The sequence below is a fragment of the Asterias rubens genome, unplaced genomic scaffold (genome assembly GCF_902459465.1).
Source record: "Asterias rubens unplaced genomic scaffold, eAstRub1.3, whole genome shotgun sequence".
NCBI classification, from domain to species: Eukaryota; Metazoa; Echinodermata; class Asteroidea; order Forcipulatida; family Asteriidae; genus Asterias; species Asterias rubens.
The window spans coordinates 723,680-750,706 of NW_022985694.1; the positions used below are offsets into that span (position 1 = coordinate 723,680).

General features: G+C 40.9%; 1 protein-coding gene across 1 annotated transcript; it reads left to right on the plus strand.

Moving 5' to 3' along the window:
* The first annotated feature begins 7,940 nt into the window (after positions 1–7,940).
* On the plus strand, positions 7,941–9,769 carry LOC117305643. The gene is made up of 3 exons (XM_033790520.1): positions 7,941–8,088; positions 9,113–9,281; positions 9,421–9,769. The coding sequence occupies exons 1-3, from the start codon at positions 7,941–7,943 to the stop codon at positions 9,761–9,763; spliced, it is 660 nt and encodes a 219-aa protein (XP_033646411.1). The 3' UTR covers positions 9,764–9,769.
* Positions 9,770–27,027: the final 17,258 nt, after the last annotated feature.

A 27,027-nucleotide genomic window follows, 5' to 3' on the forward strand; every position in this document is an offset into this window, starting at 1 on the left:
AAGGGGCTCGTCTGAAGGAGAGGAGGCTGGAACTGCTACAAGGGGCTCGTTTGAAGGAGAGGGGACTGGAACTACTGCAAGGGGCTGGTCTGAAGGAGAGGAGGCTGGAACTGCTACAAGGGACTTGTCTGAAGGAGAGGGGGCTGGAACTGCTACAAGGGGCTCGTCTGAAGGAGAGGAGGCTGGAACTGCTACAAGGGGCTCGTCTGAAGGAGAGGGGGCTGGAACTACTGCAAGGGGCTCGTCTGAAGGAGAGGGGGCTGGTATGGGGGCGTTGGAGGGTGGCTGTTTGGGAAGGGTTAGTGTCACTCCCCAGTTGTCATCGCTCGTTGATGAGGTTACACCATCAATAGTGTTATCGTCTTCTGTGCTCGGGGTGGTTGGGGGTCTGGCATCCCATGGGCAATGTTTCAGCTCACAGCGATGAAGCACTTTTTGTCGTCCACTTGAGTTTCGCACCACATAAACTGGTTGTCCTTTTAAAGGCTGTTTCACTACCATGTATGGGTCGGTTTCCCAATAGTCCTGAATCTTTGCCCTTCCTCTGTGAGATCGGTCTCGGACTAACACGAATTCTCCTGTACAAAGGGGCCTCTCAAACACATCTTTCTCAAATGCAGAAGTTCTTAATTCTACCTTCTTGTCTAAGTTCGCTGTAGCAAGGGCCCGCACCTTATCAAGATTCTCACAATGCTTTTTAGTGAAGGAGCCAGCACTGACGCCGCTGAGTTGAGGACGATCCACTCCAAGAACAAGGTGCTGGGGTAAGCGAGCATTCCTCCCGAACATCAAATAGAAGGGTTCGTAACCAGTACTAGAATGTTTTGTGTTATTGTAGACTGTCACTAAATGAGGAAAAGAGTCGGTCCATCTTGTCTTCTTATGGGTTGGCAGGGCAACAAGCAAGTTATGGAGCGTTCTGTTAAATCTTTCACATTGCCCATTACCCTGGGGGTGGTATGATGTGGTGTGGGACTGTCCGATGCCATACAACGTGCAAAGTTCCTACACTACCTGAGCGAGAAAACACTTTCCATTGTCAGAATGCAGACGCAATGGAGCACCAAATGGTATGATGAGATGTTTCACCAGCATTTTGGCGACAGTCTGTGCACGTTGATCCTTTGTAGGGATTGCCCAAGTGTATGTACTTCGTGAAGATGTCCGTGAGTACAAGTACATTTTCATACCCATCAGATGACTGCTCCAGTACAGTAAAGTCCATAGCCACTACCTCAAGGGGAGCTGTGGCACGTAGAGTTCCCAGTGGGGGCCGAGTAGCACGAGTAGGGCGTCTGCTTAAACTGCATCTTTCACACTGGTGACACCAAGTGTGGATGGAGATTTCCATTCGTTGCCAGTAGAAGAGGGGTTGTATCAGCTTCAGGGTTCGCTTTACGCCAAAGTGTCCTGCATTATCATGAAAAAGAGTCAGGATCTCCTCGTGTAGTCGGGCAGGGGTCACCAATCGTTCACACATACCGTCTCCTTGCAATATAGAACGTCGGTACAGGACTTCATTTTTGAAGAAGAGTTGGTTCATATGTTTAAGAACTGAAACAACGTCACTTGGTTCGTTCTGCCTCTCTTGTTCTGATGGACGTCTTTGTCTCTTTACGTAGGGGATGACCCGTTGGAGGATGAAATCTTCATCTTGTAAACTTCTCAGCATCTTTGCAGAATAGCCCGGTAAACTTTGGCTGCCTTCGTCGGTAGTTACTTGGATTTGATGGGCCAACATCTGAGGAAATTCTGTGGTTACACCAACTGGACCACAAGTGGCGCGGATGGTACAAGATGATAGCTCTATCAGCGGTATTCTAGTTTGAAGTCAAATGCTGACAACTGCTGTACCCACCGCATCTCAGCTGCACTCAGGTTTGCGGTATCCAAGTATTTGAGGGGATTGTGATTGGTGAGGATGATGCACTTGTTTCCAAACAAGTAATCCCGGAATGCCTGACACACGGCCCAGCGTACGCCCAACAACTCCAACTTGAATGCTGAGTAATTTTTATCGTTCTTCTCCGCTGGTCGTAGTGATCGTGAGGCATAGGCTACCACTGACTTTGAGCCATCGCGTTGTTGTTGTGAGAGCACTGCACCAAGCCCTTTACTGCTTGCATCTGTTTCCACTGTAAATGGTAGCGAGAAGTCTGCAAACCTCAACACCGGGGCTTCAATCAACTTTGACTTTAGTGACTGTATCGCCGAATGTGCCGCCTCGTCAAGCTCTATTCTCCTCTGTCCGTCTCTGATTTTTCCTTTACGCGATGTCCCTGTGAGATATTTGAGAAGTGGTGCAGTGACGCTAGAATATCGGTGAATGAACTTGCGAAAGAATCCAGTGAAGCCAAGGAACGATCGCAGATCTGTGACAGTTGTTGGCACTGGCCAGTCTTTTACTACTGCAATCTTCCCAGGGTCTGGCTTCACCCCGTCTCCGGCCAAGATAAGGTGTCCAAGATATTTCACTTGAGTTTTGAAGAAGTCACACTTTGAAAGTTTCAGCTTTAAACCGTGTTTTTGTAACCGCTGAAATACCATTTCGAGACGCTGTAGATGTTCCTCACCAAGGCTTCATCACCAAAACATCGCTGCATCAACCTCTGGAACGTTGCTGGACTATTGCAGAGGCCGAAGGGCATACGGGTGTACTCCCACAGCCCAAAAGGCGTTGTGAAGGCAGTCTTTTGAATGTCACTCTCTTCCATGGCAACTTGGTAGAATCCAGACGTCAGATCCATGGTGCTGAAATACTTTGCATTCCCAAGGGCCTGAAGAGACTCATTGATTCGGGGCAACGGAAATGCGTTCTTCATCGTCAAACTATTAAGTCGCCTGTAATCCACGCATAAGCGAATTGAGTGGTCTTTTTTTTCGCACGACTACAATCGGGGATGCCCATGGGCTTGAGCTTTCTTGGATGATCCCTTTGTCAAGCAGCTCATGGATGTGTGCCCTGACTTCTTTGTATTGTGATGGTGGAAGTGACCGGTATCGTTGACTAATGGGGGAGGCATCACCTGTATCAATGCGATGTCTGACGGTGTCAGTGTGGCCCAAGTCACCATCGTTCTTCGAGAATACACTGTCATACTTCTGGAGCAGCTTTTCGAATCTTGAAGCTTCTTCGTGTGAAAATTGATCTCCCAACTTCAGATCATGCAACAATGACGGTGTATCATTCTTGTCAGACGTAGACATCGAAGAACAATTCACTGGGTTTTGCTTCATGTTGTACTCGTGGGTTTCGTCCTCTGGTGTAATGAGTTCTCCGTTATATAGAGTATCGATGCAGGTTTGACCTGGTAAGACAACATCTCGATCTGTGTCGTTCGCTACAATGAAGGAGAACTTTCTCCCATGGACACTGACTAACGACCTATTCAATTGAACACCATTGGGGAGATTGGATGATTCACCAGATTCCAATACTGCAACGTACGCTGTGTTATCTGGACCCGGGCTGGCTGAGGCTTGTAAAATCATCATCTGTTTGGCAGGGATTAATACAGCTGGTCCCCGACGGAGATATGCTCTACTAATCTGATTTTGATTTGATGTAAATTCTTCACGTTTCTGCACTGTCTGCATTGCACTCTCCCACACTTTGTGATTGTCATGTGGCTCAATATTCTTCAGATGGGTCTGTCCCTGAGATGTCATGAATTTGCTCCAACATTCCTTCAGGACGTTCGTTCCAATAATACCTGATGCCATGGTTGATACCCGGGAGTCCTCAATGACGAGCACCACCCTGGATGGAACAGTGAAGTCAAAGACTGAGATGTTGGTTTCAAAAACTCCAGTGTATGGTATGGAAGTGCCATTGGCTGATACCAGCTGGAAATACTCTGGTACGCTCATCAGTTGTATACCTCTTGGCTTGAAGTGTGTGACGTAGAAATTGTTGGTGATAGTTGTCACCATAGAACCAGTGTCCAAAAGACAAGGCACCTGTTGCTCACCAAAGAGTGCATTGACAGTAAAACAATCAGCAGTCGCCTTGGTCATAAATTCTCTTGTATTACAGTTAAGCAAGCCGTCACTTTTCCCCCTGGCTGTCTGGCTCAAAACAGACAAGGGAGCTAGTTTCCCATCTCATTCCTACGACTCTGGGTGAATCGCTGACCGGGATACGACTGCTGGGGAGGTGTCGGGTGTGTCGGGAAAACATTTCTTGGCTGGCGGCGAGGGGCCGAGCAGTTACGAGCAAAATGCCCGAACTGGTCGCAGTTGTAACATCTGGGTGGGGATGGAGATTCGGGTCCACCTTGCCAGTGTTGGGGCCCGCTGCTGGGGAAGGAGACATTGGCATGACTCGTGATGGCATCTAGTTTGTTGAGAATTATCTTCATCTGCTCCTCCAAACAGGTGACTCTGTCTCTTGAGTTTCTTGAACATGCAGAGCGGATGCACTTCGAGGTGTCGTTTGATGATGAGCATGTTCGCGTTCATCTCTCTTCACTGCCCAGTTCTTAAGCTCGCAGAATGTAATCTCGGAAGTTCGGTCAAGGAGATCCCTGCATGAGTGACGCAGTCCCTCTGTCTCGATCCCATCCACGAATTGTTTCTTAATGATTGTGTCAGGGGTTTTGTACAGGCCTGGATCCTTTTTCTGTAATCGGTGAAAGAGTCTCTCCAAGTCAATAGCATACTGGCGGATTGACTCACCTTGGCGTTGTCGGCGTTGCAAGAATTGGCATTGTAGTTCCCCACTCGTAAGTGATTCTCCGTATGAGGACTGAATATACTCCAAACAATCCTGGGCGCTTTTCCCACCAGAGAGGAGGGACCTTACTTCGATCTTTGGGCCGGCACGCAGGTAATCCAGCAAAAACTGTCCCCTCTGGTCAAGTGGCACGTTGTATCGTTGGAATGCGTTTTTCATTGCAATACAAATTCTTCTACTGTAACAGATTTTATGGAGGAATCTTCTCTGCCTTCGAAGGTGTGAAGCTTCCGATCAGGTGCCATCACGACATGTGTGAGACTGGGGGCTGTTGAAGGAGATATCTGTGGTTTTTGCTCTCTGATAACGACGGAGTAAACATGGTCCTCCCAGCCGTCTTCAGGGGGTAGAATCAGGTTGTCTTCCTTGGGTAGCACCACTTCCTCACCATCCTTATCGATACAAGTGACGCCGATGGCACCCTCGAAATAGTCCTCCAGCGACTGTAGCGAGAGCTTTCCTTGCTGAAGAGGGAACCAAAGAGACTTTCCACCATCCTTGCTGACTTTTACAGTAGCACTCATTTCAACAGCTTATTTTCACAAGACCTGCAGCACACAGGACTGGACAAACTTTGATACCATTCAATGCCTACAACATCGCTTTTGTTGTTTGAAATTACAGCAGTCAATCCCACTTCTGACACGTGTGGAGGGGGGTGACGAACGAGGCCTAAAATAGTTTGAAACCTCGAAACATCAGTGGGCTCGGATTGACTCTTTAATTTGGTAACTGTAATGGGAAGTCGGAAAAGCAACCGACCAGCGACGGAGGCATTAGAATGGCATACAAAGTTAACAGTAAACAATTAACAAGTAAAAGAGAAAAGAGAAAATAAAAGAAATCATTAGTATGATAAATACATGCAGTGTGTATCCACCAAAATCTATCCAATTAGGTAAAATACTGAGTGTGAAATAATGCAACTCTCAATTAATTAATTTGCAACCCTTCTGGTTGAAATATACACCTGTATCTGTAAGACCTGTATTAAACAATTATTTCCAGCAGTACAGTTAGTTTCTACCAGTCAAAACAATATACATGGGATTATCCAGATCATCTTGTCCTAAAACCCTTAAGAATTATCAGAACAATATAAAGATTTATTCTAAAGTCTTAAAGTCATCAGCTTAATAATAATAGACAACCTTCTCCAAATAATACACCATGGCAAGCTAATTAACACACTATGTCAATACATGTACCAATTTGACAAGTCTACCAATGACGTAGAGGGCGCTGTTGTAGCATAACTAGACTATGGATCACCATTAATTCGTCAAAATATGCCCACATTGCTCAATCAACTTAGACTTAATACATATAACTGTACTGTAAATTACCCATTTCACAGATGCATTAACTACAGGAATTAATTCACCACATACAATAAACCTCAGGCTCGTGTTAAATAAACGCACATGTACCAGCAAAGCGCTGTTGCTATGGACGGGGCCATGACAGTTTTATCTACTTTACAACTTTGACTAAACTTTAATTACTGAAAAATAAAATACAATCCAGAGCTTGAATGGGCTGATGGATAAATCTAAATGATGTTTGTTATACCCGGTTTATTGCCCTAAAGTTTATATATTTAAATCACACTTGCAAAAAGAAGAAAGTTTACCTGTAATTGGAAGTCGGAAAAGCAACCGACCAGCGACAGAGGCATTAGAATGGCATAACCAAACTCCGCCGCATGGTGGCGCCCTCCTAACTCACCGTCTGCCTCTCGCTGCCTCAAAGACGGCACAATGCTGCCTCCACACTTTGATTAAGGAAAGCGAGTTGTAAGGGGGTGTGCAACAAACTCAGGCTTAAGTGGGAAGGACCTTATCTTGTGCTGAGGAAATTGTCGGATGTAGTATACCGAATTCAGAGGGCGAGAGGTGCAAAGCCAAGTGTAGTGCACGTGGATAGACTGAAACCCTATCAAGGTGACCCTCTTGATGCATGGAATATCCCCATGGCAAATCCCGTTGAGGAGATTGAGGCGCTTGAAGTCACGTCTGAAGAAGTACCAGTAGAGCAGATACTGTAGTGGATAATGTAGATGCACCTTTGGAAGGTGTCGGGACGTCTTTGGAGGAAGATGATAGTAGCACACTAAGCGCAGGCAACAGCAGGCCAGTGACCCCTTTGACCCCGAGCGAACCTGACTCTAGATACCCAAAGAGGGCGCACAAATTGCCCCTGCGGTACCGTTAAGTTGGGATGTTATTGACATTAGTTTTGTTTAGCCAGTTTGGCGGAGTTATAAATATGCAAATTGGCATTGGGTTTTAAGCCAGTTGGCTGATCATTTACCTTATAAACGTTATAACAACAAGATGGCGTTGTTATTATTGTCGTTTCAGATTTGAGAATATTCGTAAATCATGGAAATCCAGAGGGCAGTTTGGAAGCCAAAGCCCTACAAGTGTTTGAAGTGCGACAAGGCATTCACCCAACAGAAGGGGTTAAACCGTCACCGGAAGTATACCCACGGGCCCCCAGTTTTCCTCCATTGCCGGATCTGCGAGTACGCGGATAAAAGAAGAGATAATCTGAGGCGCAATTATAAGACGGCCCACCCAGAGAAGGTGCACGAGGTCACGGAGATTAAAGCAAAACCCCTGGTGAGGGAGGAGCCCGGACAAGACATCGCCAAGCCCCGCGAGGCACGGAGAACTGTCAAGAGCAACGAAGATCCACCTGCTGCTGAAGTGAGTCAGGAGGCCGAGCTGGTTAAGAAGCCCTTCCTCCAACAGCTGAGCTGGAAGATGCCACTGGCTGTGTCGCCCCTCCACCCATCTCCTTCAGATGAGGAGGAATGGGATGACGATGCCCTCAGCATCGTTTCATCGCTGCCTGGCCTGAAAATAGGAGTTAAGGAAGACGAAGAGCAGATGGAGGTTCAAGTAGAAGCCATGGAAGAGGAGCCACGACCTTCTTCTTCGTCCGTCATGGCCCCAGTCGCTTCCCAGCCACCTTCTTCGTCCGTCAAGGCCCCGGAAGCGTCACGCCACGCTCTGCGTCCCCCAAGGCATCAGTGACTTCACAGCCCCGCTTTTCTCCAGTGAGAGCCCCGGTAACGGCAGTGCGCCCCATCGCCCCAAAGACCACCCCGCCAACCGGCCCATCAGGGAACAGTGGCCCCGACCAACAGTTCATGCGCATCCGGCGTCTTCCCCCCCAGTGCCCAGAGGTGGCCACCATCATGGAACATATCAAGACCCTAACGTATGTAAGAGGAGTGATGATTCATGAAGAGACCAGGCAGCGTACGTACTATCAAGACGTTCTAGTAGACTGCATGAGAGCTCTGGAAACCATGAAGGTGCAACAGCAGAACAACGTGGGACCACGCAAGCCACAGTCGCCACCTAGGAACCTTTGAAGGATGTCCTCCACCGTCTTCGCGTAACTCCTTGCCAGTTTATCTTTCTAAAAAACGAATCGGGTCTAATCAGTTACTAATCAGTGTGTGAATATCTAATTGCCAAAGAAATTCTTCCTGAAATTTCTAGTTTTGATAACAGTTCTTTAAAGTAAAGTTTTGATAAAAGAGGAGGCTGTTTAACTTTTCTATAAGCATTTAAAGAGTAAGTATTATTTTCGTACCTGTATTAAAGAAAAAAAGGTTTGTATTATTTTTGTGTACTCTGTTGCTTTTAATAAAATATGTATCGGCTTATCTGGATGGGTTCATTCCAGACTTGTCAGGAGGCTTTGTGGCGAAACAGAGGTAGAACGCCCCTGTTAGTTTTTTAAAAAAAGAATTATGGTGTGGTGCATTGTAGTTGTACCATTATCATTAAAATAACACTAGTGTTAAGTGCCCTGGTTTTCTCATTGATTGGGAAAATAGTATACAATAAAAAACAAGCTTATACTCCTATTAGGCCTATAATAGCCCAGTTCATACTTCCTGCGAATGAAAATGCGATATGAACGTTGACATAGAGCTGTGTCGTCAAATTCAAGTCAAATTCGCATTTGCAGGAAGTATGAACTGGGCTGATATCAAACTTTGAAGGGATTTTTCTATAACTTCATTATGTGTTTGTTTTGCTATACAAACTAGTGCAGTGTGCTATAGTGTCGCCACTAAACACGTAATAGTACAACTTACAAGTAGTGGTAAAGTGGCACTGGCAGAAACGATAAGAAACAACCTCGTACTCGTAGATGAGTTTTTTTATGAACTATGACAGTATCCCTATAATAGGCCTATCAGTTTATTAATGAGGCCTAAGTGATTTGTCTGTGTCTATTTGAATTACAATACTAGTTGGTTCCCTTTTTTTTTATCTTCATCGTTTAAATTACCTTAAGTATCATGATGCTTCAGTATGTTGGGCTGATTATTGGCATTTGCTGTTTGTTCAGGAGAAAAAGACTTGATACTGCTGGGGATCTTCCATACGTCGATGAACATAAGCGAAACAATAGGCTACTTCAAGCCCAAAGATGTTAGTAAAGAGCGCAAGAGATCCCGTAATGTCTACTACATCAGAAGCAAGAGGGTTTGCACCAAGACCTTTCGTTTCCTTCATGTGTGAGTACAATGTGATTTGTTATATATAAAAAAGCCCTGTGAGTGTGAGGTGACACTTTTGGAAGTATTTTGAAATTGATGAGGAAAAAAAAGCAATTAAAAAAGCCTTAAAATTGTCTTATTTGTATATTGTTTTTAGCATCAGCAAGAATAAGGTAAGTGCAGTGCAACAATGGTACCGGGAGCAATGGCTTACTCCACGGCGTAAGAAGTCTGGTGGTCGAGTTGAGTGTAAGAGAGTGTTGAGCTACGAGGATACAAAACGAGTCTTCCAGTTCATTGACAACTTTGCAGAGGCGAACGCACTTCTTCTTCCTGGTCGTGTCGCTGGATTCAAGAGAGCAGATCTTCGTCTTCTGCCATCAACGAACTCGAAAGCCAGCATTTGGAGGGACTACTACAAGCCATCTATGAAAAAATTGGGTAGGCCAATTGACCGGGTCGTTCTCTGTTCGGTTGATGACTCCCAACAGTTTGCCTAGAAAACTGCTCACAGATATCACATTCACCAGTCCTAGGATGCTTTGTCCACTTTAGTCTTGGTAAACGTAATGCATTTTCATAGTCAGGACTACTATCTAATCTGTCGCCCTGTGATGCATAGCGTAGAGATCGTGAACATTTATAGCAGATTGATCCAGGGTGAACCCCCGGGTTATCTTCCTATGTACTTAAATTAAAAACCGCATACACTTCTTTTCTGTACTTCGAACAGTCAACGGTTTTTTTATTACTCTTACCAGCTTGTTTTTGTTTTGGAGTTTCTAGCCTTCTTGCACATATATGGCATAGTTTTGCCAAAACTGCCTGGTGGTGCTCCATAATTTCTTGAAAAGTTCCATTGTATTGTAAGTAGTAATTAAAATAAAACAAAATAAAACTTGCTGAACCAAAACTTTGCCAAATGTAACTTTTATTCCTATTAGTGTCTCGACTGAATTGTATACAATGCAAATGATGAAGAGAATACCTAATGATGATGCGCCGCTTACGTTAGATATTGTTTTCTTAAATTTTAAAGTTTTAACACAATTAAACTTGGCGGCATTGCTACTGTGGCTATCTGCGCAAATTAATCAAATGCACACATTTTGTATTTGCGCACTACGTTAGTGCACAGAAACCTACTGCGCAAAACAGGTCAGCGCGCACACGTTCGTTATTTGCGCAAATCGTTTACTTTGCGCAAACCACGTGAATAGACATAAACATTTGTCCCTATTTTCTCCTTGAAGTATTGCTTAACGTCTCTGTAAACTATAGTATGAACTTATTTCTCTAGTATTAACTAAATGTCCAGTCACTTTAACTCTAATAATTTTATGATCAAAACCCACGTTATGCACAATTAAAAGGGCTTTGAATTCCCAAAGAGTGGTGTCCGGAAACTGGACATATCTGGGGGTATGTTGACGACGCGTGGGTTAGTTGTGTGTGAAGCCGCGTGGGAAAACACCGAACAGCTAAAACCTTGCTGAATCTGACGGCCATAACTCGAGAATATGAGCTGCCCTTAGTATTAAAATTCAAGATTTTTGTAGACATTTGCGTAAATTATCCAAATTGTAGGTCGGTTTACAAATAAAAAGTTATTTTCTTTTATTTTACGCGAACTTTTGTCCGTCGGTTTTCGCCACGAATGTTTTAATTTTCCACACGATCGTGTTAAGAAACATCGCGTTTTTTGTTAGATCTTTCTCACTGAAATAGTGTTCCTAATACATGAAATGTATGACCATTTACAACATATTTAACAACTCACAACTTAAATTCGTAAGTGGATTTGTCTTTTATTATAAAACACATGCTTAATTCAACGTTTTGATTCCCTAGTTACGGACAATACGACGCCATCTGTGTTGTTCACATTAATACACATTATTGGAGTAACGAATCTCTAACAAATATTTTGGTGCACTTAACACTGCGTCAATGGAATTGGGACGGCCGTGATGAATCAACTGGATGCATTTTATCATGCCCAAGAAAGTCGTCCCCTCTGAAGAAGAAGAAAAAAGAGCAAACAAATAAAAAATGCAGTACAAAAGGGATCACAGAGCAACACACATGCCTCGCTAAGAGCAGTTGACAAACTATTTCACGGACTGAGATGTGGATGTTGGAAAGATCTACTTGAGTTTCTCCATTCGAAAGGCTTTAGCTATACAGATGAGGTTCACCTAAGACCTCTTAACACTTTGGCTTTGTTGGAAACAGATTTAACATTCATTTTAGTGATTAAATGTTTGAATTTTCCTCAAAATTGCTGTTTGTAACCCGTTCTAAAGCTTTACAAAATATGTAATATTGATTTTCAAAACCCTGAAATCGCGGTACGGACTTCCGACGTCACTGCGTAAGAGCACAACAACCCTTGGATACGATTTTTTCGTTAGCTTACCCAGACGAGTCATCCATCATCCAGGACCAAAAATGTGGAAATTGCGGGCCTTGCCGGTGAGTTGTACTTGTAAACATAAAAAGTTGGTCCTTTTTGGCAAATTGTACAAGGTACAAAAACGTGTGATGTTCAAAAGTTCATAAATATTTATCGTGACACCGTAGAAAGTTTCAGTAAACAGTACTTGACTGCACAAGTCAAATGACTCGCTCAACATCCTGCTGGGAATTATTTGAAAAAAACTATTGAGGCCCCGATTTCTAGCGCATTGGCGAGATGGATTTACCGTTGATTTAAAGGCTTATTATGCAAAATGTTACTTTGTGTCCGTGAAATATCTATTCAAATGGTTCAATAAAGACAATGGAACTTCAGGAAAGTAACTTTAATATGATGTTGTTTGACATTGACCAGCCAAAAATGTAAATTATTGTCCAAAATTCATATATTTTTTTAAGTTGTAGGCCTACATAAAAATTAATTTAAAAAGTTCGAACTTATTTGTATGACATAAAAACATTAAATAATATTTTTAAAATGTGACTGTGAATTAATCTACCGAAACTGAAAAAAGCAATCTCAGTTAACGAACATATATTATGCCAACTTTAATTTTTTTTTATATAAATAACTATAATGAGCAAAAAATCACAACGCATTATTTTCAAAAAGGTATTTGTTTGTTTGTCATGCAGGGCATGTGCGTAAGCCCTGAATGGCAATCCCGGCGGCCAATCAATTACCGAGAAAGGTACTCGCCCACAGCCATGACTAATGCATTTCGCGCCGTCAAGGACGACAAGATGTCGGCCTACAAAGCTTCACGACATTTTGGAGTACCTGAGACTACTATAAGAGATCGAATCAAAGGGAGAATTAACGTAGTCAAAAACTGAACAATTTCCGTTATTCAAAGCTTTGGTGATGAACCTTCATCGACGAGACCAAGACGTTCTAGGGCTGCTACCAAGGACAACAATGCAAATTTTAATCAACTCCTTCGGGTTTTTTTTCAACCCTGAAGTACACTAACTTATTATTAGCTTCTGAATTTCCAAAATGCGCCTTCAAATGACCGGTGCATTCAAAATATTGTGTTAGTGTGACAAATTGCTGTTAGCATGAGTCCCCAAATTATATTCAAGCTTAAACAAGTATGCTCCGTTTCACATATTATAAAAAGTTATCTCAGAGCCACGTTCCCCTGTAATTTTAAATGTGTAGCTAGCTCGCTTGATCAAAACAACGGCAACTGAGTTGGAACTTCCGTGTGGCAATTGTTTTGAAAATTCCGTATAATGCAGTCACACATAAGTGTCTGTCTGCATGCATTGCTCCACATCATCATTTGAAGATAGATCTAAGGAAATTCTTACTGTTGTTAACAGCAAAACAGTAATGATGACTTCACTAGTTAGGGTGAGTGAAACTTCCACTGCACATACCAACGTAACTTTATTAACATCTACTGTATTTGTAGCCCACCCATTTGCTACACCAGGCTCCACATCCATACACTACATGTTGGTGAACAATTTATTAATTAATTCAGTTTAAAAAGTGAGTACAGAGTAATTTCAAATAAATCTCAAGGCTATAATAAAACTCGCATTTCTGTTTTGAATAGGACCATCCTAGTCACTCGAGCACCACCTTCCGGCCAAGAAATGTAAATTATGTTTAGTTTATGTAGTCACTTAACATTAAACCCAAAACAGCCCAAATATGTTAGTCCTAAAAACTTTGGTTTTCTTTTTAGTTTAAAAAGAGGATACAGAGTATTTTCAAACTAATCTCAAAAGGTGATTTGGGTTGGAGCCGCATGCTGTATAAAAGAAGTTTAAATAAAAGGCTTTTTAAAACAGCTGAAAGCATGACGATGCTTGGGGTAATTTGTAAAATTTTGAAAATGTTGCGAGGTTGTTTCAACACTTGCACAAAACTGTATTTTGGTGGAAAATTATTTTAATTAGAAGAAATGCGGGTTATAATAACATTAAGTTGATAACAATAAGAACAGTATTATCATTAAACCCAAAACAACCCAAATATGTTAGTCCTAAAAACTTTGGTTTTCTTTTTAGTTTAAAAAGAGGATACAGAGTATTTTCAAACTAATCTCAAAAGGTGACTTGGGTTGGAGCCGCATGCTGTATAAAAGAAGTTTAAATAAAAGGCTTTTTAAAACAGCTGAAGGCATGACGATGCTTGGGGTAATTTGTAAAATTTTGAAAATGTTGCGAGGTTGTTTCAACACTTGCACAAAACTGTATTTTGGTGGAAAATAATATTAATTAAAAGAAATGCGGGTTATAATAAAATTAAGTTGATAACAATAAGAACAGTATTATCGCACGTTCTCCTGTGATAAGCTCAAACAGTGTCATAAATGTCACTTTATGTGACAATCTTGTTAAAGATTCCTTTCAACAAAGCAAATATTGTTCAATTCAATCCTCACCCTTTAATTATGATTATTACATGTATGTTTTTATCAATTTATTTTTTTTTGAACTGTTTTTGATTTTTCGTACCAGTCACACCTAATCCACCCTCGACAAACGTTTGCTTGATGGAAACACTTATTTCCTTCCATTTGTTGACATTTCAACCTTGCGATGCCGGAGAAATTTTGTCGGCAATAATGTCGGTGACATTGTAGTAGTTTTTAAATTCTAACAGCTGTCTGGCATATTCGGCAAGTTATAAAGGTTGTTATCTGTAGTGACAAGACTATTACCTCCCTTAATATGTTATCTTCTTCCACGAGATCAGCCATGATCAAGCAGAAATGTCGCGTAAGGCACCATACCTGTGCTGCGTTTTCTGCAGAAGCTCTGAAAGGTTTTTTTCCAACACCTCAAAGTGTAATCGCACATTTTTGCGGCCAGTTTAGCCTAGGGTTAGGAAAATAAAGCTAGTGTATAGTCCTTGAGTGTATGTCTTTGGGTTGCTGTCACTATACAGCTTTTGTAAAAAAAAAAACACTAAAAAAACCCATAGAGAAACAAAATCTTCCAAAATTAAATAAGTACCATCCACATCTACTCAGGATTCGTAAAGCATCCATATTTCTGAACTTAATTATTATCTGCACAAAACCCAATGTGGCTGCGATCACCCAGACACAAGTCTACGTTGAAAAATATAAGGGGCTGACTCTTTCCATGGTTAATCTCTAGGATTGCCTTACCTTTCTTGGTTGGGAGGCGTTTCTTGAGTGACTGTGAGTGTCCTGTTCAAAGGAGAAATGCGTGCTTGATTTAAACATTGAGATTAGTTTGAAATTACTCTGTATCCTCTTTTTAAACTAAAAAAAACCCCAAAGTTTTTAACTAAAAGATTTGTTCACCAATGTGTCAACTCCATTAACCCAACTGGGTTTAGGACTAACATATTTGGGCTGTTTTGGGTTTAATGTTAAGTGACTACATAAACTAAACATAATTTACATTTCTTGGCCGGAAGGTGGTGCTCGAGTGACTAGGATGGTCCTATTCAAAACAGAAATGCGAGTTTTATTATAGCCTTGAGATTTATTTGAAATTACTCTGTACTCACTTTTTAAACTGAATTAATTAATAGATTGTTCACCAACATGTAGTTACCATCAACCTAAAATTGGTGAAGGACTCGAACAGATTTGGGCTGTAAAGTGACTACAAATACTAAACATAACTTGCATTTCTTGGGTGGAGGTTGGTGAGGGTGGTGCCCGAGTGACTGGTAATGTCCTGTTCAAAAGATAAATGCGAGTTTTAATTGTGTTCGAACTTGCTCGCAGTTGCCGGACCGGTGTGGCGGTTTCAACTTTCCGAATGACCAAATACGGTAGCATTACGTCATGCGATGCCTGCGCACAGCAAGCGAAAGTAGTCTATTTTTAGTGCCGTATTGAGTCTTCGTTACCCTCCGGTAGCTGTCATGGCGGCGTCCACGAGTCGAGTACAACTAGCGGCAAACTCGTGGATCGTATGAGTTGTTTTTTATGCAAGTAGAGTGTGACCTGCCTAAAGTTGTACCCATGCGGCAAGAGATTATACGGAAAAGAATCGTAATATAAACAATTTGGGGTCACTGCTGAGAGAACTACAGTACTCGCCAGGGTACTCGCGGAGGTATCTGATAAGTCACCCGGAAAACTGAACACGACGGAAAGCTAATACCGTTCGAACCACGTGCTGATATGTCCGACTACGTCACCCCGAAAACTTAACACGGCGGAAGACTGAAACCGCCACACCGGACAACAAAGACAACCGAGTGGAAGGCCCAATTATATGGCTACGTAGGGTACATTTCTGTGGAGAAATAAAAGTTCAGTGCATTAGTTATATCCCAAATTTGTTTCTATCAACAACAAAAAAAGATTCTGTAGGAACGCCACCACGAACCATAATTTTTCAAAAATAAAACGGGTCTTTTGGAATGCCGCCACAAACCATTACTTGAGTATCAAATGTGTACGCATCCGCAATTCGGCTTTTCTGACATCCATGTTTGCATTTTTAACAATCCAATAGTTATAATAATAATAACAACAATAACACAACTTTGGTTTGTTCAAGTTTAAATATAAAATAACACACCCTTGGTTTGTTTAGGTTTAAATATTGTGCACAGATATATATTAGAGTAATAATATCATAATTGAATATAATTAAATACTTAATTCGAAAAAACGAACAAAAGGGTACCGATTTTACTGAAGACCGACGATATATAAACAAGGTCTTGTTTTGTAATTTTTTTATTTTTACTACACACCGACCAATTTTCAACTTTCGACAACACCAGTGATGTACACTAGTTTTAATCAATAAGAGCCCGATGAGTTAGTCATCGAGAAAAGGGTTAATTTAATGCTTAGTTTGTGTTTTTTTGTGGGTTTTTTTGGTAGGCCTCAAAGCAGTTTGCAATACAACAGATAATTTTCTGAGCGTACGTGTCTGTACGGACTATTATAAACTTACGGTGCATGTCATAGGTTTCTGCAAACGGTCATATTTCCCTCGTTGTCTACAAAGATTAAAAAAGGTGTCATAATATAATCTAATAATGTATATCCTAATCTGTAATTGTCAGTGGCCTTCACTTCATGTACAAACAAACAAAAAGACCGGTGCATGGTTTACGTGAAAACCTCAACGACCCTTGATCACTAAGCCATCTGGTGGTCAATAGATGACGTCACAACTGATTGGTCTACCAGCCAAACGTGTCACTTATTGTTCCCTATACCGTGGAGCTACCTTTGTTTTCTATAACTCCAGGCCCACGTCATGTTCAAAAATAACTCGGACAGTGTATTATGTTTGTGTTTAACTTTGCGAAAATGGGCTGCAGAGAAAACGAGTATCCACGGGAAAACAAGATAAATATACGTTTAAAAAACCTTTATTCAGTATATAACACTCCATTAACAATAACATCTGCTTAGAACCGCCCCAATACTCAAAATAATTATACAATGTACAAAGTATTTTTAATAGTGCCAGTTGCCTAATGGTTTGCCCTAAGGATGGATACCTTGAAAGTGACATTTTTGCTGAGGGATAACGGTAAAACTTTCTTGCGATGAAGTCTTTTACTTGTTTTAACCCTAACTCTTCTGATCTCGCCCTGTTACTCAGGCTGACCCTTAAACTTTTCTGGAACAGAAAATATTTTGCACTTCAAGTTCGCAAACTATGGTTTGTCATAAGGGCTGGACTTAACGTGTAATTACTTGATCTGATGTGTTTTCCCCAACGATACCTTTGATGTAGCCTCTTTACCAAGATTTTGCCCTATTTTTTCATATAGATGTAGCCTGTTTACCTAAGGTCCTCAGGCGCCTTGTCAAAACCTCCCGGGCGTTCCTCCACTGACAGTCTGCGGACTGGACAGCAAATACCGCCGTTGCTAAAGACCCCGGACAGTCCACGGAAGAACGGCCATGTGCGTTGAAGCGCGGCGAAGTTAATGAGCTATCCTTGCCGGGCGCTATTGTTAGTATAACAATAAGTCTCATGAATAAACAAGTTGTATTTTCGGGTCATGAATATCAGCGGCTTGGACGCGGACCGGCCGTGCTCTTCCAGAACAATACATTTTCTACTCACGAATACCATCCTCCTGGAAGCGGACAGGCCGGACCGACAAGACAATTACACCATCCAGCGCATGTGATAATCAGGGAACGATTTCGCCTGAATCACATCGCAATTTGTGATGCAATTTTGATGATTTGCTATGCAATTGTAAAAAGTGCATCGCAAATGTTGCGATCCAATTTGCGAAGCATAATTTGCAACATTTGTGCTTGATACAAAAATATCGATTTTTTACTTGAAACCATTCACATTTAATCAATTTTCCCGCAAGAAAAACGATGCTAAATTAATAAGAAATCACCGCCGCCGCGACTACTAAACGTTTTCTTCCATGATGTTGAATACAAGATGCTGCTCTGGCAGTAGGGCAAAATCGACCAATGAAAACATTCGTTACGCGCTATATGGAAATTCAACAGCCATTAGAAACATTGGTCTCTGAAACTATGGCTTCCTCCCCCTCAGACATTGGACAAACCAGACTATCTGGTTGTTTTGACATGGAGACACACTCGCACAGGTGTGTATATTTGTTTATTGGTGACGGTGATATGGGATTTTAAAAATAAGAAACTAATGTTTTCCGCTTGGAAAGTAAGAACGAACAGTTAAAATTGTCCCCTGGATACTCTGACCCACTTGGAACGGAGTTTGCACGTAGCCTGGAACTTTTGTCAGTCGAAGCCGGGAATAAAGACAACCATTTCTTAAATTCATGTTTTGGTTATGTAGGCCAAACCAAGTTTTAAAAATCACACATTGGAGGAAATGGATTTTAGTTACACATCCACCCTTACTTTGCTTTTTAATCTGCAAAGGTAAAACCATTGTTAACCACCTACGTTCCTCCGCGGTTCCGCCAGTCAGCTCATAAGCTAGACCTTACAATGGCCGACCGGTCGCTCCGTGGAGCCCCCGGAATATTCATGTTTATTGACATGTAAATGAGCCATCGTGGCCGTGGACATGCCCGGTTGCTACGGGTTCTTTTGTTACAAAAATCCGCGGACTCCCGCAGAATGCACGCGGAATGGAACAGCTTGGAGGTTTTGACAAGGCGCCTAAGAGGACCAATGATCTATTCTTTTTACTTAGGGTTGACCAAAGTGTTTATGCGGGCTTCTTACGATTTTTTGTAAGAATCCAAACATCAAATCCGATTGGAAATACAGTTTATTGGCTAATTGATATTGATGTTACAAAAGGAAGTTCTCCTTGTTCTTTTTATTACTGTTTTATTTTTGTTTTGAAACAGAGGGAACGTGATAAAGAATCTTGACAAAAGAAGTAAAATGCATTCTCGCACACACCCATCTGTTCACCAAGGAACGAGGAAGCGATGTCTGTCATCAACAAGAAACTCGTCGTCATCCGACAGTCTTTGGCCAGTTACGCCAACTCCATTTGTGAAAAGGTTTGTACAAGCGTTATGTTCCAAGTCTGCACAGGCGAGAAAAAAGTTCATACAATGTACATAGTCTTTTTTATAGTGCGAGTTGTCTAATGGTTTGCCCTAAGGATACCTTGAAAGTGGCATTTTTGCTGAGGGATAACGCTAAGATTTTCTTGCGATGAAGTCTTTTAACCACGTTTTAACCCTAATTCTTTTGATCTAGCCCTGTTACTAAGGCTGACCCTTACATTTTTCTGGAACGGAAAATATTTGGCACTTCAAGTTCGCAAACTATGGTTTGTCATTAAGGCTGGACTTAACGTGTAATTACTTGATCTGGTGTGTTTTCCCCAACGATACCTTTGAAGTAGCCCTTTACCAAGAGTTTGCCCAATTTTTCATATAGATTTAGCCTGTTTACTTAAGGTCCTAATAATAAGAGGACCAATGATCTAGTCTTTTTACTTGGGGGTTACCATAGTGATTTTGTGGACTTCTTACTAAGGGTTTGTCCCGATGCAAACTTCAAATTCGAGTGGAAATACAGTTTATTACAGATTTATTTCAATGTTACAAAAGGAAGTTCTCTTTGTTTTGTATTGATGTTTTGTTTTTAAACAGGAAGCGATGTCCAGTGTCAGCTAGTAACTCATCGTCATCCGACAGTCATTTGCCAGTTCTGCCAACGCCATTCAAGAAAAGGTTTGTACAAGCGTTGTGTTCTAAGTCTGCATAGGCGAGAAAAAAGTGCATACAATGTACCGTAGCCTTTTTGATGACAGATAACGCTAAGAGCTTGTTGTGATAAAGTCTTTTCACTACGTTTTAACCCTTAAGTATTTGATCTAGCCATGTTTTTTGGAAGGTTATATCGTCGCGTCAGAGCAAAAACGTCGTTTTTGGAAAAAAGGTTATATCGTCGCGTCGGTGCAAAAACGTCGTATCCCGCACATAAATTCTCCTTGCAAAGACGTCGTATCTCGACGCGTACTTGTTTTGTGTGTACATCCTGGCTATTTTAAGCGAGATACGATGTTTTGACAACTTTAAACTCGCGCGTAACGATCAGTGCTATTCTAGGAGGTACAACGTTTTTGCTCTGACACGACCATATAGTCGTTTTTACTGAGGGTTTGTTCAAAAAGTGCGTTTGATGTAGCCCTTTTATAAGGGTATTCCCTAACGGTAATTATGTTTAAGCCGTTTTACCGAGGATCGTGCTATCAGACACAGGAAAGAAAATCAGAGGAGGAATACGGTTAACAAGATGATGATGAGATGATTATGATGGTTATCAAATGAAGTTCTCTTTGATCTTTTCTTATTGTTGTTTTTTGTTGCAACATACTTTACAGAGAGAACAAGAACGATGACAAGAGGAGTAGAGGGCGGTCACCCAAATCCCACATCGTAAACCGAGGAACCAGCTTGTCAACAAGTAACTCTTTCTCGTCGTCATCAGAAAATCATTGGCTTTTAAATCAAACGCCATCTGTGACAAGGTTTGTACAAGCTTTGTGTTCCAATTCTGCACAGACAGAACCAAAAATGGCTTGCAATCAATATTGCCTATTTACTAAGGGTTTGTCCTAAGGATACCTTTTGGTAAAACCTTTGTACCCAAGTTTTCCTTTAATCTGGTATGTTAACCCTATCAGGACCCGGAGAGGTGGCACAATGTGCCCGTAACAAATTTGTCCACCCAATTTGTGCACGCCTTGGCCGATCATCGGGAAATTTTCCTGACATTTCGCAAAATGTTTCTATTGTCATTTTGAGGAAAAACCAATGTTAAAAAAGGTTGTTGCCATGGCAACTAGTTATTCGACGTTGAATTTTGTTTCTTTTCGAAGATTTGTCCATTTGTTTTTGCATATTTTTCTCAAAGAATTAGAGTGACAACTCACGTTATAGACCTTTCCATTGTTGATAAACAAACCGGCTGATTTGCACGGTCGGCCGAAATTACAATAAAGTTCTTTTTTTTTCAAATAATCTTTTACCCAAATGCAGGTTCAGAGACACATTTTTAAAATACAAAATAATGCATCCTGTTATTGTTTTGTTTGTTCCTAATATATCGAGTACTGTTTTCAAAATTTACTAACACTTTCACAAAGTTTTGATTTTTTTTAATGTGTTTTGCCTGATGGCCTTCAATACTTTTGCATGCTTTTTGCCAACCAGTGACGTTGTAAAAGGAAGCTCTACAGTGTTAAATGCTCGTAGGAATTAAAAATAGGTGTCACATATGGCGGCCAGCTTGACTTATATCAAAATTGACTGTTTTTTCTCTTCTTTTATTGCAAAATAGCCGCATACCAGAAAAGAACGAACAAGAACCCGAAGAAGACGTGACGATTATTTAGGACGAGAAAGCCAAAAAAGTAAGTAACTGTTTTCTGGCATGCAAGTGAAAGCCCAATACCCAACTAAACAAACATGCAAACTCGTATTTTAAACAAGTAAATTTTTAAGGATTTGATTGCTTTTCAAAACTTTAAAGTTATGGAATCTAATTTCGGCTCACGAATGAATAAGCACATACTGACCAACATGTAATTTTCATGTTATCAATGATGATACAAATCTATATTGTATTACTTAACACTTTCTGCCGGGATGATTGATTTACGGATAGCTCCCGAACAAAGGACGTTAGGGCCTTAAGACCTTCGTCCGTTCACACGACGATTTGATATAATTGATTTCTGTACTTCTATCTAGAACGACAGAACTAGCCCACCAACCGGAAGCCAAGATCCTATCCACAAAGGTCGAATGTGCCCATTTGGTTGCAGAAATAGCGCCTTATACAATAACGTATACACACACTTGGCGAGAGTTCACAAAAGCACCATGGTTGAAGCAAAGACCAATTGCAATCGACGCACCCCGAAAGCCAGCCCTTCAGAAAAAGGAGCCAGCCACCAATCCAACTCTGGATCTCCTGGAATCTGATGAGGGAAGCTTCGGAGATGATGATAACGGGAGTGAAGACGCAGTGCCATCACCACCATCATCACCAGTGAAGAGGAAAATGACAAAAGTGACAACGCCAACAAAAAGAAGTCTATCCAGGACCAAAGCAGAATCAAAGGGGTTGAATTCCTTTTACCCCACATCCCTCTTTACGGAATTTCAAGAATTTTTAAAGAGTTTCAGCTCTTGCTTGACAAACAGCGGATACCCTAATGAAGTTTGTCAAGTGGTGTCAAAGTTCATTTATTTTGCAAATCACGGACGCAGAATCAATGACGACACCGAGATTCCATGGGAAATGCTATATGATGTCAACATCATCCAAAGTTGGCTCACGGAGTACTCAATACTAGGTGTAGCCCCATCGACGGTGTGCAACAAGTTAACATACATCCAGAAGGCGGCAAATTTCGTCAACATGGTCAAAAAGATGGCGTATCCGATTGGCTTTGAAACATATATGAACACCAAGATGAGGTACCTTAGGAAACAACGTAAAGCAGAGTCCCTCACAAGTGCAGATGAAAAGCGTTCAGCTGGCGTCATAAACTTCAAAGAGTTTAACGAAAAAGTTCTACATGATAAGAACAGTCTTGAGGGATTCTCCAACATCGTCAAGGAGGCGAAGGTGTCCGGTTCAATTCCGCCCAGGTACTTCCTTCTTGGGATGAGACTTGCTCTAGGCTATACTATCTTAAGTGTAGCTTCAAGACCATCCGGTGTCTTCACCCTGGTTATGGAGGATGTCATTGATCTTCATATGGGTTGCTGGAAGGGTTCTCGTGAAGTAGTCATAACGAACACAGTCCATAAGACATCAGCTTCAAGGGGAGCTTTAAGGTACGGCCAGTAAACTGAATGAATCCGACTTTTGTAAAAAATACTTTTTAATCACTAAAACCCAAAAAGGCCTTCCTGTAAGACTAACTCCAATCATGCAGAGCAGGTTGTACCTTTGAAAACATGTCATCCTAAAAACGTAATTTGTTGGTTTCAATTTACTAAATACATTTACGTATTGGTGCAAAAACGTATATGTACTTGATTTCTTTCTGCTCCTTCTTACCACAGGATCGTGCTATCAGACACAGGAAAGAAAATCATTTGTAAATGATTCTTGGGGTTGAACAAATATTGATATCTGAAACAAAAAGTCGAATCCCCTTAAGGTGATCCCCTGGCTGCCGCTTCCCAGGTTGTATCGTAATTTGGGTGTGATCCCTGGCTACACGGCAGTTAACGGTTGTATGGCTTCTGACTGGCACCCCCAAACAAAGATATTGACAAAATAGGGACACCGCCAATATAGGGCTAGATAGCTCAGTTGGTAGAGCGTCGGCACGTTAATCCGGAGATCGTTGGTTCGAATCCCACTCTAGTCAATTATTTGTTCAATCCCAAAAATCATTTACAAATTTACCCAGTCAGTTTCCCTTGTGGTTTATATTGATATCTGAAACAAAAAGTCGCATCCCCTTAAGGTGATCCCCTGGCTGCCGCTTCCTAGGTTGTATCGTAATTTGGGTGTGATCCCTGGCTACACGGCAGTAAACCGTTGTATGGCTTCTGACTGGCACCCCCGAACAAAGATATTGACAAAATAGGGACACCGCCAATATAGGGCTAAAAAGCGCAGTTGGTAGAGCGCCGGCACGTTAATCCGGAGGTCGTTGGTTCGAATCCCACTGTTGTCAATTCTTTGTTCAACCCCAAAAATCATTTACAAATTTACCCAGTCAGTTTCCCTTGTGGTTTATATTGATATCTGAAACAAAAAGTCGCATCCCCTTAAGGTGAACCCCTGGCTGCCGCTTCCCAGGTTGTATCGTAACTTGGGTGTGATCCCTGGCTACAGGGCAGTTAACGGTTGTATGGCTTCTGACTGGCACCCCCGACCAAAGATATTGACAAAATAGGGACACCGCAAATATAGGGCTAGCTAGCTCAGTTGGTAGAGCGCTGGCACGTTAATCCGGAGGTCGTTGGTTCGAATCCCACTCTAGTCAATTCTTTGTTCAACCCCAAAAATATTTACTTAAGTTAAAACCAGCAGAATGTTCCCATAAGAAGTGAGTTTGCCATAGCTTTTTTTCAGCCCCCCCCCCCCCCCCTCGACTGCCATGAGGCACAAATACGTTTGCACCGACGGCTATCCTTAAATGTAGTCCTTGCCTTTAAATTGTGCGCTTTTTGACTTTAACAATATTGGTTATTACAAAACGATTTAACTATTTTATAAAATAATATCCTTGAAATTGTGAACTTCGTTTGCCATTTTGTGGAGTCTACACAATTTGTCTCTTCACAGTGCTAGACCATGTTATGTCACAAACTTAAAATACACCACACATATTCAAAACAATATTTATGTGAATCATTACAATCTACTTTTAAATCATCTTTTCAACCATATTAAACTCATGATAAAGTTTGTGTAGGACAAAGCGCCCAACTAGAAGGCAATCTGTACATTCAAGGGTTTCCTTTGGGGTAGTGTTTCTTCTTAGGGTTTGCCTTACATTTGAGCATTTTTGCTAAGAGTCAGATATAAGGGTTTCCTTTGATGTAGTATTTTAGTCTTTTTAAGGGCGTACCCTCAGGTTTACTTTACAGAAGGTAGCCCCAATGGTGGGAAAACATTTAAGTTGCACGATCGTCAATTTAAATAGAATTATCAATAGTATCAATACCTTGAAAGCGTTGATTTCTAATTACCAGCACTTCTCAAATTTTGTAGTTCAGTGGCTCAAACCCTGAAACACAGTGTGAAAACATGTACTACGACATAGAAAGTCCCATAAAGGCAGCCATACTTGTACACCAGTCCATCATGGATCTGGAAAAAAACAGCAACCTCAAGCAGGTGAGTTTTGATGCCAGCTTCAATCAAGTTGCACACACATGTTTCAACTTTACTTGCTATAATAATAGTCATTGTGTAATATTTTTACGTAACAATCTTCCAACATTATTTTGTGCTCATTAATTTGTTATTTACAGTTTGTTTTGGCTTAAGTTTAACCCTAAGAGTTGTTCTAAGATTTTCTGTTAATTAAGCTTGTTTACTACGGGTTTGCAGCTAGGAGGTTTGCAGCTATTATCAGTGGGGGCCTGGTGATTTTTCTTTTGGTCTGGCCATTTTACTAAGGGTTTGCCCAACGGGGAAACATTTTGATGAAGCCTTAACTAATGGTTTAACCTAAGTATACCTTTTGATGTAGCCTTTTAACATATGATTTTCCCTAAGTGTTCTTTTTAATGTGTAGCCTTTGTACTGATGGCTTTTCTTTAGGTTACCTTTGATGTAGCTGTATTTATTTGTTTGTCCTTTAATACTTCAACAGCGCAATAGTTTTTTAGTAATTTTGCCGTGTGTAGGGTTGACAGATTTACTCAAAATTACTCTGTCTGGGTACCAAAGTTAAGTTTTCTTTGATTCTATTATTACTGTTGTCTTCTCTTATCAATTTTTCATGAAATAGCAGCAACCAACAAGTGGAGGAAAGGAACTGCAAAAAGACAACATCACTGAAGACGAAGAAAACGTAAGTAACTTTTTCTTTCAAGCGTATAATTATTTTAAACAATTGCTATTTGTTATCATTTTGTATCAATCCATTTCAATCTTCAAAGACAAAACGCGTTGTCAGAGATGTGATGTTAAAGGCTTACACAACGGTGTCTACGCTGGTCGTTTACCATATCCAGCGTATAATGGTTTTAAACAATTGCGAATTAATGATTTTATAGGGTCTTCATATGAGTTTCTTTTAGTCTGGCCATTTTACTGAGGGTTTGCCCTAAGTAAACCTTTTGATGGAGCCTTTTAACTAATGGTTTACCCTAAGTAAACATGATGGTTTACCCTAAGTAAACATGATGTAGCCTTTTTACGAATGGTTTACCCTATAAGTAAACTTTTTGCTGTAGCCTTTTAACTAATGATTAACCCTTAGTAAACATTGCACCAGAACAAGCGTAATCAATTAAACTTTTACCTGTATAGACAACCAAAAGAAAAAGACATATTTTATTTATTTTGTTTACTTTTTATTTTTGTTAAGGAAGAAGAATCAGAGTGAACCCTTAGAGGAATGTTGCACCAATTGATCTCTCTGGGACAGAACCTTTTCAATTGTGTTTACCTGTTTAGGAGCTGCATTGGTTTTTATAACCAAACCAAATCACGCTAACTGTTCTGAGGTCATATTGGTGCCGATTATCTCGTCAAATTATGGTAATCTTGTGATTAGGCAGGTTTGTTTATGGTTGGTTCACACTATGTTGCAGTCTCTCTTCCCCTTTTTTCATAAGTTTCATTCCTGCAGCTATTTAGGATATGGAACTGTACTAATGAAAATAGAATCTGGTACAATTAGTTAGATTTGATAGCTATTGGTGTCAATTTAAAACACAGAAGTACCCTTAGATCCAGATATATAGATTGTGCTTTTATAACCAGATATAACAGCTTTTGGTCTCAATCTAGATCACAACTGTACTTTTATAATAAGTGCCCAATTCCATAGAACCAAAATTCCGTTTTCTACACACATGCTTGTTACTATGTTCAGCTGTTGTTTCTTATCCTGAAAATCACGTGGACATTTTGTTGTAATCCTGTATTTATAAAGGCAAACAATTCATGCTAAGCAAATTTGTGTGCTTAGCAGCTCTATGAAATTGGGCTCAGATATATGGATTTAATAGCTTTTGGTTTCAATGTAGATCACATAAGTACTTTTATAACCAGATATATAGATTTGATAGCTTTTGGTTTCAATGTAGATCACATAAGTACTTTTATAACCAGATATATAGATTTGATAGCTTTTGGTTTCAATGTAGATCACATAAGTACTTTTATAACCAGAT